The sequence below is a fragment of the Salmo trutta genome, chromosome 2 (genome assembly GCF_901001165.1).
Source record: "Salmo trutta chromosome 2, fSalTru1.1, whole genome shotgun sequence".
In the NCBI taxonomy this organism is placed as follows: domain Eukaryota; kingdom Metazoa; phylum Chordata; class Actinopteri; order Salmoniformes; family Salmonidae; genus Salmo; species Salmo trutta.
Window position 1 is genome coordinate 30,765,169 of NC_042958.1, and position 12,644 is coordinate 30,777,812.

General features: G+C 41.0%; 1 protein-coding gene across 3 annotated transcripts in view; it reads right to left on the reverse strand.

The window, feature by feature from the left end:
• Positions 1-12,644, reverse strand: part of drosha (drosha ribonuclease III) — a 156,638-nt gene that overhangs the window by 104,775 nt on the left and 39,219 nt on the right. For all 3 annotated transcript variants that reach the window (XM_029699834.1, XM_029699814.1, XM_029699824.1), the window contains exons 20-22: positions 9,099-9,158; positions 4,674-4,773; positions 1,164-1,266 (exon numbers count right to left, since the gene is read on the reverse strand). In XM_029699834.1, the coding sequence (XP_029555694.1) occupies positions 1,164-1,266; positions 4,674-4,773; positions 9,099-9,158 (263 nt within the window). The remainder of the gene's footprint in view (positions 1-1,163; positions 1,267-4,673; positions 4,774-9,098; positions 9,159-12,644) is intronic.

Consider the following 12,644-nt stretch of genomic DNA (forward strand, 5'->3'; position numbering starts at 1 on the left):
CGAGCCTTAGATCATTAATATGGTCAAATCCGGAAACTATCATTTCGAAAATAAAATGTTTATTCTTTCAGTGAAATACGGAACCGTTACGTATTTTATCTAACAGGTGGCATCCTTAAGTCTAAATATTCCTGTTACATTGCACAACCTTCAATGTTATGTCATAATTACGTAAAATTCTGGCAAATTAGTTCGCAACGAGCCAGGCGGCCCAAACTGTTGCATATACCCGACTCTGCGTGCAATGAAAGCAAGAGAAGTGACACAATTTCCCTCGTTAAAAGAAATTCATGTTAGCAGGCAATATTAACTAAATATGCAGGTTTAAAAATATATACTTGTGTATTGATTTTAAGAAAGGCGTTGATGTTTATGGTTAGGTACACATTGGTGCAACAACAGTGCTTTTTTCGCGAATGCGCTTGTAAAATCACCTGTTTGGCAAAGTAGATTACGATTCAATGATAAATTAACAGGCACCGCATCGATTATATGCAACGCAGGACAAGCTAGATAAACTAGTAATATCGTCAACCATGTGTAGTTAACTAGTGATTATGTTAAGATTGATTGTTTTTTATAAGATATGTTTAATGCTAGCTAGCAACTTACCTTGGCTCCTTGCTGCACTCGCATAACAGGTAGTCAGCCTGCCATGCAGTCTCCTCGTGGAGTGCAATGTAATCGGCCATGATCGGTGTCCAAAAATGCCGATTACCGATTGTTATGAAAACTTTAAATCGGACCTAATTAAATCGGCCATTCCGATTAAATCGGACGACCTCTACTTCACACAGCCATTGAAGAGGAGTGGGGCAACATTCCACATGCCACAATCAACAGCCTGATCAACTCTATGCGAAGGAGATGAGTCACATGATGATCACACCAGATACTGACTGGTTTTCTGATCCATGCCTCTACCTTTTTTTAAAGATATATGTGACCAACAGTGGCATATCTGTATTCCCAGTCATGTGAAGTCCATAGATTAGGGCCTAATGAAATGATTTCACTTGACTGATTTCCTTATATAAATACTCAGTAAAATCTTTGAAATTGTTGCAAGTTAATATTTTTGTTCAGTGTAGCTACGGTACATAGCTAACAAAAACATACAGAGCGAGACAGAGATAGACAGTCACACACATCGGTACACTCACCTATGAGTGCTTCAAAACAGTTGGCCATGGCATGTCTCAGGTCTGACTCCCTACAGAGGTCTGGGCCGTGGGCATACAGCATGAAGCGATCCAACTCCAGTTTCTGGCAAAGCATGAAACATTTTTTAATTTTACCTTTATTTAACCAGGTAGGCTAATTGAGAACAAGTCCTCATTTGCAAATGCGACCTGGCCAAGATAAAGCATAGCAATTCGACAACACAGAGTTACACATGGAATAAACAAAACATATAGTCAATAATACAGTAGAACAAAAGAAAACAAAAAGTCTATATACAGTGAGTGCAAATGAGGTAAGTTAAGGCAATAAATAGGCCATGGTGTCGAAGTAATTACAATATAGCAATTAAACACTGGAATGGTAGATGTGCAGAAGATGAATGTGCAAGTAGAGATACTGGGGTGCAAAGGAGCATGTACAGGTGCAGTGATCTGTGAGCTGCTCTGACAGCTGGTGCTTAAAGCTAGTGAGGGAGATATGAGTCTCCAGCTTCAGAGATTTTTGCAGTTCGTTCCAGTCATTGGCAGCAAAGAACTGGAAGGAAAGACGACCAAAGGAGGAATTGGCTTTTGGGGTGACCAGTGAGATATACCTGCTGGAGCGCGTGCTACAAGTGGGTGCTGCTATGGTGACCAGTGAGCTGAGATAAGGCAGGGCTTTACCTAGCAGAGACTTGTACATAACCTGTAGCCAGTGGGTTTGGCGACGAGTATGAAGCGAGGGCCAACCAACCAGAGCATACAGGTCGCAATGGTGGGTAGTGTATGGGGCTTTGGTGACAAAACGGATGGCACTGTGATAGACTGCATCCAGTTTGTTGAGTAGAGTGTTGGAGGCTATTTTATAGAAGCCGAGGATCGTTAGGATGGTCAGTGCAACACATACAGTCACAATCTGTGCCATGCAATACTAGGAAAAGCAACAGTTCACTGGCCTGCTGGGCCAGTTTCGCACATTTTCTACTAGCGTGGTCTGAAAAGTACTAGCTTCAGGCTAGCGGGCTATCTTAATATAACACTATCGCTGTTATATGATAACGGTTTCTCCTGATGGTATTTTGACTTTGACAACTACACACTGGTCACTTCGATGTTTACCTGATACATCGACCGGCCAGGCGGTGATTTTTTGGGGTTGAAAAGGTTCAGAGTCCGCCAGTCCGAGTGACTCTATACTGTTCTGTATGGCACTCAACTACAGTAAAAGGTCTGTCGTCTGTAGGAGAGAGAGACAGAGTGGCCAGCTGTGCCCTGATCTGTAAGCTCTCACTGTGTGGGCCCTGGTCAAAAGTAGTGCACTATATAGGGAATAGGGTGCCACTTGGGATGCAGAACAGACAGGAGCATTTGGAAGAGGGGACAGTCACAGGACAGATAATCATGACTTAAAACTAATAAATCATAGGGCTGACCTTCATTCTACTGGAGGGACAGGGAACGCGTCGTGAGGGCCATGGTAGAGACCAGCCTGTCACTGGCTGGCAGTCTGGCACATCTCAAACGCAATGTGTAGGTCCGAAATGGCACCCTATTCCCAATACGGTGCACTACTTTTAAACCAGAGCTTATGGGCCTTGATCAAAATGAGTGCATTAAATAGGTAATAGAGTGCCATTTGGGAGTCATATTTGTTTGTTTTCATCTCAAATATTATCAATCTTCGACTTTGCATTTGTTTCTATATTAACAATTTCTGCAGTCTTATTTTCCAGTTGATATCAAGTATTGTTTGCAGTAATAGCAATGTAGCTACTTTACCAAATTAAAATACATGACTATGCATCAACAACTTCAGACGATTCATTAGAAAGATAAATGTGATCATTACATTTGGAAGGGAAAAAATGTAATATAAATACTAGGCCTCACTAACTTACAGGGAACTTGCTGTTCGACTTTCAAGTTTTACAAGTGAAGTGTCGGCTTACGCCTGTTGCTTTCTGAAAACATTTTTCAAGAGATAATTACAAGTGTTCTTGTGCAGAGAAGGAGTAGATGTTTCGCTGGCTTAAGAAGAACTGGGAAACAACTTGGCAACCGTTGCATATTGTATCACACTCACTTTCCTGTAAATGGCAAATTGAAACGAGCCAAAGTGAGGTTGAATCCCAAATAGCACCCTATTGCCCTAAGTAATGCACTACTTTTTACCAGGACCCATAGTGCTCTGGTCAAAAGTAGTGCACTATATAGGGGTATTGGGTGCCACTTGCACCCAGCGAAAGCGCTAACACGAATGCAGGCAGCTGCATCTTGGTATTCAGGGGGGAGCAACATGAAAGATTAAAGATTTAATTGCTTTTCTCCACATCATGGGATGATTAGTGTTCTTTCTCCAACAACAGTGCCAGTAGTATGGCAGGCTGGGATGTTTGGCATGTTTTTGGCAATACGCTGTTGCCACAGGAGAGGGGCCAAGAAGTGTGTGTGTTTTGTGTGTGTGTGAGAGCTTGGTAATATGCTGCTGCTTCAGGAGAGTGGCATCTCGGAATGGGGGAAGTTGGGAACGGTCCCTAGGGAATCTGCAACACTAATACTACACCTGAAGAACAACAACCTTTTAACTGTAATTACAGTCAGAAGAGAGAAGTGAGAGGGGGGTGGTGGGGGGGAAAATGGAGACAGAATTACTTCTCTCCCCTGTGTACTCTTACAAGAAAGTTATAAAGGAGAGGCAGAAACAATAAAAACTGGTTTCTATCCATCTTTGTGGTGAACACTCTCTTATTGGTGCTCGTATCCACACTCTGTGACCTTTAGAGTAGAACCATCTTAGGCTGTGTTTCAAATGGCACCCTATCCCATACAAATCTTTTGTTTTTATTGAACCTTTATTTTACTACATCAGGGATCATCAACTAGATTCAGCCTGGGCCGATTTCTTCTTGAGGGGATGTTCAGGGGTCGACATTGCAGCCGGCTTTAAAGTCAAATCTACAAATCATCTTGCATCATAAATAACTACTCAATATTATTCGTAGATCTGATTTTTCATGCACTCAAACATGGACAATTAACGGAAGTTGTAGCAAAAAAAATGTACAGCAACAAGCTCCAACAGATATGTCTAAAACAATCATTTCAAACATTGCTGATATTTGTAGACGATCACATATCTCTCTCTATTATGCGTGAGAATACTTTGGAACAAATTTCCTAATTTAAAATCACTTGGAGCTGATTTGCAAATGTGTTTTTATAGTCTTCTGTCCAAAAATAAAATAAAAAATGAAAACTTAGAGAAATAAAATTAACCGTGGGCTGCCAGTTGGGGAATTTTGCCCTACATTGTGAACTACATGACCAGATCCCCATTGGCCCTGTTCAAAAGTATTGCACTATGGGCCGGTTTCCCAGACACAGACTAAGCCTAGTCCTGGATTTAAACGTAGGTTCAATGGAGAATCTCCATTGAACACACTTCTTAGTCCAGGACTAGTGTTAAATCGTTTTCCTGGAAACTGTCCCTAAAAAGGGTATAAGTCTAACCTTTGCTAGCATGGCCAGGTGCTGGTTCTGTACAATGGCTGTTCTGTAGGTGGCGAGCCCTCCTTCCTCCAGACTGGGGAACAGGTAGTACAGATGAACACTGTGGAGACAGGAAACATAAACAGAGCCGTTAGATCCAAGATGGCTGACGATGGGTCACAATCTCACAGATCCCCAGCTGTGTGCAGGCAACCAACCAGAGACCCATTAGATCCGACATGGCCACCGATGGGACACAGATCCCCAGCTGTGTGCAGGCAACCAAAGACTTGTTATTATCCAAGATGGCTGAACATGGGTCACAGTTAGGGCTGGGCGATATATCGAATTAACGCCATGTTTCAAATGCATGTATCGCAGAATCAAGGTAATCATTTTTTTTAGAACAGAGAAGAACATACTAAAATGAGAGTACTAATAAACATAATTGTGGAAAATTCATGCTCAGTTTGTCACACGCAGTGCCACACATTTTAGTCACAGACTTATGTGCTGTCTAGTTTGTGTTTCATAAATGTACAATGAGCAAAAAAAAAGACACATTTATATAAGGAATTAGCAACTTGTTCTCATTCTGAGAAATAAGTATTTTCTTATCAGGTAGGCCAATTCATTTCAATATCTGAACTGAGCAGGCTGTTAAAAATAGTTGAAGATGGAAAGGAGAGTATATTCATTACAGTTCAACTGTTCTACATTGTTAGCAAGCAAATAGATCCAAGTTGGCTAGACTTGAAATAGAATGTTTAGCTGGCTACTCACTAGCACTTGGGCTTGTGCTCGAGATATTGTTTGAGACCAGAGTTCATTTTCTATAAAGTCTGCTATGAGAAGTTGGTCATTATTAGTGGAAGTGCATTGTGAATGGTTCTTGTTACATTTGCAACAAAAAGGGCATTTTCATAGACAGACTTGAAATCCTGATCAGTGATTATTGCAACAACAAAAAAGCTGGTTAAACAATTTACATAAAATAATACAATTATTAGTGGGTCTTATAGTTGTAGAAGGCTAATATTTAGCTTAGTTATAATTCCACAGGCCCTGAATTCATCAGATTATTGCTGACTGTTTGCAATGCAGTGTATTGACCTTGAATTGTAAAACAAAGCTTAGAGAAAACATAGCGTTGTTGGAAAAGGACCCGTAAGGAAGCATTTCACTGTTAGTCTAAACCAGTAGTTTACGAAGCATGTGACAAATAAAATGTTATTATACTTTTTCAATATTTTGTTTTCTAGCCATGAGAAAATAAATAAATAAAAATCAGCATCTAGGTTAACAATGAAAGTTATCAGCATGTTGAGAGATTTTGTTTTATTTCATGCTTCAGTATATTTAAACGCAACAGTTTTTCTAGAATGCATTGTCGACTGGGCAGCACAGGTGTGAGAGCTCACAGTATGTGGTTGTTTGTGATAAATCCCAACAATAAGAAGAGGACAAGGATGGAGAGAGGTGAAGGAGGAGAGAGGAGGGATCGAACCAAAAAAAGACCTTGGTAAGAAGTGTTGAGCCTTGACATTTTTAAAGGGACCGTAGGTTGGTACGCCTGTGGTGAATAGATGTAGCATTAAATGGCCATGAAAGATCTCAAGATCTCTCATCTCAAATCAGCCAGCTTGCTCTTTAACACTTCAATATTATATATATCCCCGGCTCCTGGTAGTCAAGTTCTAAAAATGTTCAATCCAGCAGACAGCAGTGCTGGGAGGGAGATATATAGAGTGGGGAGAACAAGTATTTGATACACTGCCGATTTTGCAGGTTTTCCTACTTACAAAGCATGTAGAGGTCTGTAATTTTTATCATAGGTACACTTCAACTGTGAGAGACGGAATCTAAAACAAACATCCAGAAAAATCACATTGTATGATTTTTAAGTAATTAATTTGCAAAGAGAATGCCAAGAATGTGCAAAGCTGTCATCAAGGCAAAGGGAGGCTACTTTGAAGAATCTAAAATATATTGTGATTTCTTTAACACTTTTTGGTTACTACATGATGTATAAAAAAGGAAAAATTAAGAAAAACCTTTGAATGAGTAGGTGTGTCCAAACTTTTGACTGGTAGCGTGTGTGTGAGGGGGAGAGAGAGGGGGAGAGGGAGAAGCGGTATGGGGGAGGGAAGGGCCCAGGTCAAAAGAACTGCACTAAAAAGGGAATAGGGTGCCATTTGGAATGCACACCATCCGCTGCGTAAAATAGCCAAAACAAACTCCTATCCACCCACTCCTAATGTCATCTCCTATTACAGTCAAACACTTGACTAGTTATATTCAAGGCTATATACAGTTGAAGTCGGAAGTTTACGTACACTTACGTCAGAGTCATTAAAACTAGTTTTTCAATCACTCCACAAAATTCTTGTTATCAAATTATAGTTTTGGCAAGTCGGTTAGGACATCTAATTTGTGCATGACAAGTAATTTTTCCAACAATTGTTTACAGACAGATTATTTCACTGTAGCCACAAGCTTCCCTGTGGCTCAGTTGGTAGAGCATGGTGTTTGCAACGCCAGCATGGTGTGTGCAACGCCAGGGTTGTGGGTTCGATTCCCAAGGGGGGCCAGTACAAAAAAATATATATTAAAATGAGATAAAATGTATGAAATGTATGCATTCACTACTGTAAGTCGCTCTGGATAAGAGCGTCTGCTAAATGACTAAAATGTAAATGTAAAATGTATCACAATTCCAGTGGGTCAGAAGTTAACATACACTAGGCTGACTGTGCCTTTAAACAGCTTGGAAAATTCCAGAAAATTATGGTATGGCTTTAGAAGCTTCTGATAGGCTAATTGACATAATTTGAGTCAATTGGAGGTGTACCTGTGGATGTATTTCAAGACCTACCTTCAAACTCAGTGCGTATTTGCTTGACATTATGGGAAAATCAAAAGACATCAGCCAAGACCTCAGAAAAACAACTGTAGACCTCCACAAGTCTGGTTCATCCTTGGGAGCAATTTCCAAATGCCTGATGGTACCACGTTCATCTGTACAAACAATAGTGCGGTTTGTAACTGCACATGGGGACAAAGATAGTACTTTTTGGAGAAATGTCCTCTGGTCTGATGAAACAAAAATAGAACTGTTTGGTCATAATGACCATCGTTATGTTTGGAGGAAAAAGGGGGAGGCTTGCAAGCCGAAGAACACCATACCAACCGCGAAGCACGGGGTTGGGCAGCATCATGTTGTGGGGGTGCTTTGCTGCAGGAGGGACTGGTGCACTTCACAAAATAGATGGCGTCATGAGGGAGGAAAATTATATGGATATATTGAAGCAACATCTCAAGACATCAGTCAGGAAGATAAAGCTTGGTCGCAAATGAGTCTTCCAAATGGACAATGACCTCAAGCATACTTCAAAAGTTGTGGCAAAATAGATTAAGGACAACAAAGTCAAGGTATTGGAGTGGCCATCACAAAGCCCTGACCTCAATCCTATAGAAAAGTTGTGGGCAGAACTGAAAAAGCGTGTGCGAGCAAGGATGCCTACAAACCTGACTCAGTTACACCCGCTCTGTCAGGAGGAATGGTCCAAAATTCACCCAACTTATTGTGGGAAGCTTGTGGAAGGCTACCCGAATCGTTTGACCCAAGTTAAACAATTTAAAGGCAATGCGTCCAAATACTAATTGAGTGTATGTAAACTTCTGACCCACTGGGAATGTGATGAAAGAAATAAAAGCTGAAATAAATCACTGTCTACTATTATTCTGACATTTCACATTCTTAAAATAAAGTGGTGATCCTAACTGACCTAGACAGGGAATTTTTTATCGGATTAAATGTCAGGAATTGTGAAAAACTGGAGTTTAAATGTATTTGGCTAAGGTGTATGTAAACTTCCAACTTCAACTGTATGGCACGGGTGAAATACATAACCTGCTCGTGTCTCGAACAACAAACAGTTAAAAATGTAAAAAAAGGGGAGGAGTAAAAAAAATTTCACAAAAATTGCACATTTCCTATATAATGCACTAATTTTGTCCAGGGCTCACTATATGGGGATTACGGTTCCATTTCGGACACAGCCGAGGTATCTAGGTAGAGTTGTAGCGACTAAGTCAGTGTAGTAATAATAGCACCATGTCATTAGTGGTGTGGCAGTGCAAGCTGAGTGGTGTCTGGACCACAGCGGTCTCCTCTCACCTGGGAGGGACTCAGTCAATAACACACACACACACACACAACATTCTCATAGCTAACTGCTAGTTGTCATGGAGAATTTCAGCAGGCCCAATGAAAAGAGCTACGGTGAAATTACAACCGAATACCCAATTAGGGGGAAATCACAGACTAGAATAAAGAGGAGGAGAGGGGGGAGAAGAGGGGGAGTTGTCGCCATGTTCGATTAGCGGTGTTGTCCGTCAAAGAAAGAGAAAAAGAGCGAGGGAGCTGACGGACGTCAATCTCACCTGGTGAGAAACTCCACGACGGCATCGCCGAGAAACTCCAGCCGCTCGTTGTGATTGATCCTGAAAAGAGAGAGAAATTAAGAAAGAGACATGAAGGCGGAGAGGAGAGAGAGGTGTTTATTAGGTCTCAGTCTATCGTATATCAGACATTTACACAGGAACCACAGGTCTCTTGAGACAGACCAAATCAACACAATCTGACAAATATCAGGGGTGAAAATCCAATAGCGACCTGAAATATGGCCTGTACATGTTTGAATCAAGTTTATTAATTATTTTAAAGTGGATTCATTCAGCCTCAAACTTTCACAAATATATAGCACACAATGCAAAGGTGTTTTGGAATAAAAATGGCCCCTGCATCAGAGGTTGGTGACGATGCTTAAGGTCACTCATGGAACTAAGTGCAGGTCCAAACCGCACTAGGTCATAGCAAAACAGCAACCGCTTGGCTTAGGGACATTGCATTCGCTAGGTATACACTACCAGTCAAAAGTATTAGAACACCTATTCATTCAAGGGTTTTTCATTAGTTTTACTATTTTCTACATTGTAGAATAATATTGAAGACATCAAAACTATGAAATAATACATATGGAATCATGTACAGTGGTTGCTCCACTAAAAGTTTTGAGATTATGCTGCGGGATTTAAGAGGTAATTTGTGGTTTAGTACGGTACCCTGTGTCACTACTTCATTGCTCCAGACCAGCGCAAGGGGGAGTTAGAACACTGATTATGCTTTCGGGTTCTACTGTGTCTCTGACAATGAATGGGAAACAAACCTAAATAGAAACTGATAATTGTCCACGACTTTAGTATTACTTAATAAAACTCGTTACACTAAGGTTTTTATTTTATTTTGTTAGGATTATTTTGCTCTTACTGTAGTAATCTCCCGACCAGTCATGTTGTACAGCGCCTGTGTGGCGCAACGGTCTAAGACACTACACAGCAGTGCAAGCTGTGTTGCTACCGATGCTGGTTCAATACCCGTGCGGTCCTTGACTGGGAGACCCATGTAGGTTTTTGGTTTCTCTCCCTCTAAAAACAGAAATAAATCATTTTAAATAACAAATTGGCTTTATTTACAAATTAGTAACAATGTCTCGCCCCATGTTCAAGAATGGCCGTTTTCTTGCTCATTTTACGTTATTTGAAAACGAAAACTTCCAAATATTGTTGTTTTTTAAACCAAGTGATTATTAAGTTAGAGTTATATAAAAAAAATCCCCTTGGATATTCTCATAGATATATTATTAACCCTGTTATTAGCAGGGCAATATATATTGTTCATGGCTCCGAGTGGCGCACATTGGGATTGCCTTGCAGTTCTCCAGCAGTATCCACTGAAACACTGTTGGGCGTGCAAGGTTCAAGGCACGAGGGCAGGGGGCACGGGATGGGCCGCAGAGCCGTGCACAGAAGACGGACCTAGCCTATGGGGTAGGGAGGAGGGGTGGACCCCCACCACGCCCCACTGGGTAGCAGGGAGCAACACTTTAAGGGGCATTGCACTAATAATGTCGCTGACTAGGGAAACATTCCCACTGTTCTTAGTGCCAGTCTGCACGTTCAAACTAAAACAATGTAACTAATAATGCCGTGAGAAATTCCCCTTAGATATGAATTCGGAGGGCAGATATGGTTAAATATTAAAGCATTAGACATCTCACTAAAGGCGTCAGTCAAAACTTACTTAAATCCTAAATGGATTTAACGAAAAATGACATGAAAAGCACACATTTGTAAATCCCAAACACTAAAAGTAATTGGAAAGGTAGATACAAATTATTTGTGACATTGTGGATACAATAAAGAATGTAAACAAGATATAAACAAGATGCTGTGTTTTTAATTACAGTAGTGATGGACAGCTGGTGGCATTTTGAAAACAGGTTTTCAAACACTTGTAGCCCGATTAGCAGGACAACATACACTATAAAGTGACTGTAGGTAGGTGTGAACATCCCCTACCTGCAAAAAATGACATTGCGACCAAAGAGAAGAGACAAAATGGACATCGTTTTCATCAAGCCAACTTCTTTCTATGGTGCTACCCGTTCCAGGGTTAGGACCGTAACCACGAGAGGACTTGAAAATGAGCCCTAGAGGATCACCAAAACTAAAGGTATTTTGGTTTCAGTGCATTTTCTTTCAAAACCTTTTTATATAGCCTATCAATATGTAGGCATACTCTGTAATAAAATCGATAATTAAATAAAGGTTAAATAAAAATAGAGCATACAAACATGCCGACAACTATCCGTGGAGATCAGTGGACAAAAAGCGGGCCGTACCGAAAAACCGCATGGATGCAAAGAAAGTGGTTAGTTTTGCTAGATTCTTAATATGTGTACGCAGTATGTGTGTGTTGGAGTCACTTTTAATTCATCTACTGTTCCTATCATAGGCCACTGTAATCGATGGGGGCTCAGGGCAGTACCATTCTGCTCATCTGATGAAGGTGCACATGGATCAGATTAAAACTTTGAACACCGAGATTGAGACATTGAAGGCAGACCAGCAAAAAGAGAAACATTATCGGAGGGCAGAGATACGGGCGACAGCTGGTGCATTGCTCCAGAGCCAGGCGGCATTGGCAGAGAAACAGGTTGAGAATGACGCATTGAAGAGGGCAACAAACGAGATGGAGTCACAATCCATGCCAGGCACACCTGTGAGCTCTGGAACTCCACCTCCGACAGGCAGAGTCAACATACAGTATGTGGCGGGTTCATCAGGTTGTTGGTTCACCTTGACATTTCCATTCCTCTTCTGACAACAGAACTTGACCAACTGCTCACCAGGCAAAGCAAGGGCCGTCCGGACTGTTATGCTGTTCCGCAATAGCCTAATAAACAAATACAGGTGGCTTATATCTTCAAAATGCTTTACATGCTTTATTAGCCACATGTAAAACAAATACACAAACAAAAGCATTGTTGCTTACTGTCATTCGAAAACAATGTTAAATTTCACTGCTATGCGGACGACACACAGCTGTACATTTCAATGAAACATGGTGAAGCTCCAAAATTGCCCTCGCTAGAAGCCTGTGTTTCAGACATAAGGAAGTGGATGGCTGCAAACTTTCTACTTTTAAACTCGGACAAAACAGAGATGCTTGTTCTAGGTCCCAAGAAACAAAGAGATCTTCTGTTCAATCTGACAATTAATCTGGATGGTTGTACAGTCGTCTCAAATAAAACTGTGAAGGACCTCGGTGTTACTCTGGACCCTGATCTCTCTTTTGAAGAGCATATCAAGACTGTTTCAAGGACAGCTTTTTTCCATCTACGTAACATTGCAAAAATCAGAAACTTTCTGTCCAAAAATGACGCAGAAAAATTAATCCATGCTTTTGTTACTTCTAGGCTGGACTACTGCAATGCTCTACTTTCCGGCTACCCGGATAAAGCACTAAACAAACTTCAGTTAGTGCTACATACGGCTGCTAGAATCCTGACTAGAACCAAAAAATTTGATCATATTACTCCAGTGCTAGCCTCCCTACACTGGCTTCCTGTTAAGGCAAGGGCTGAT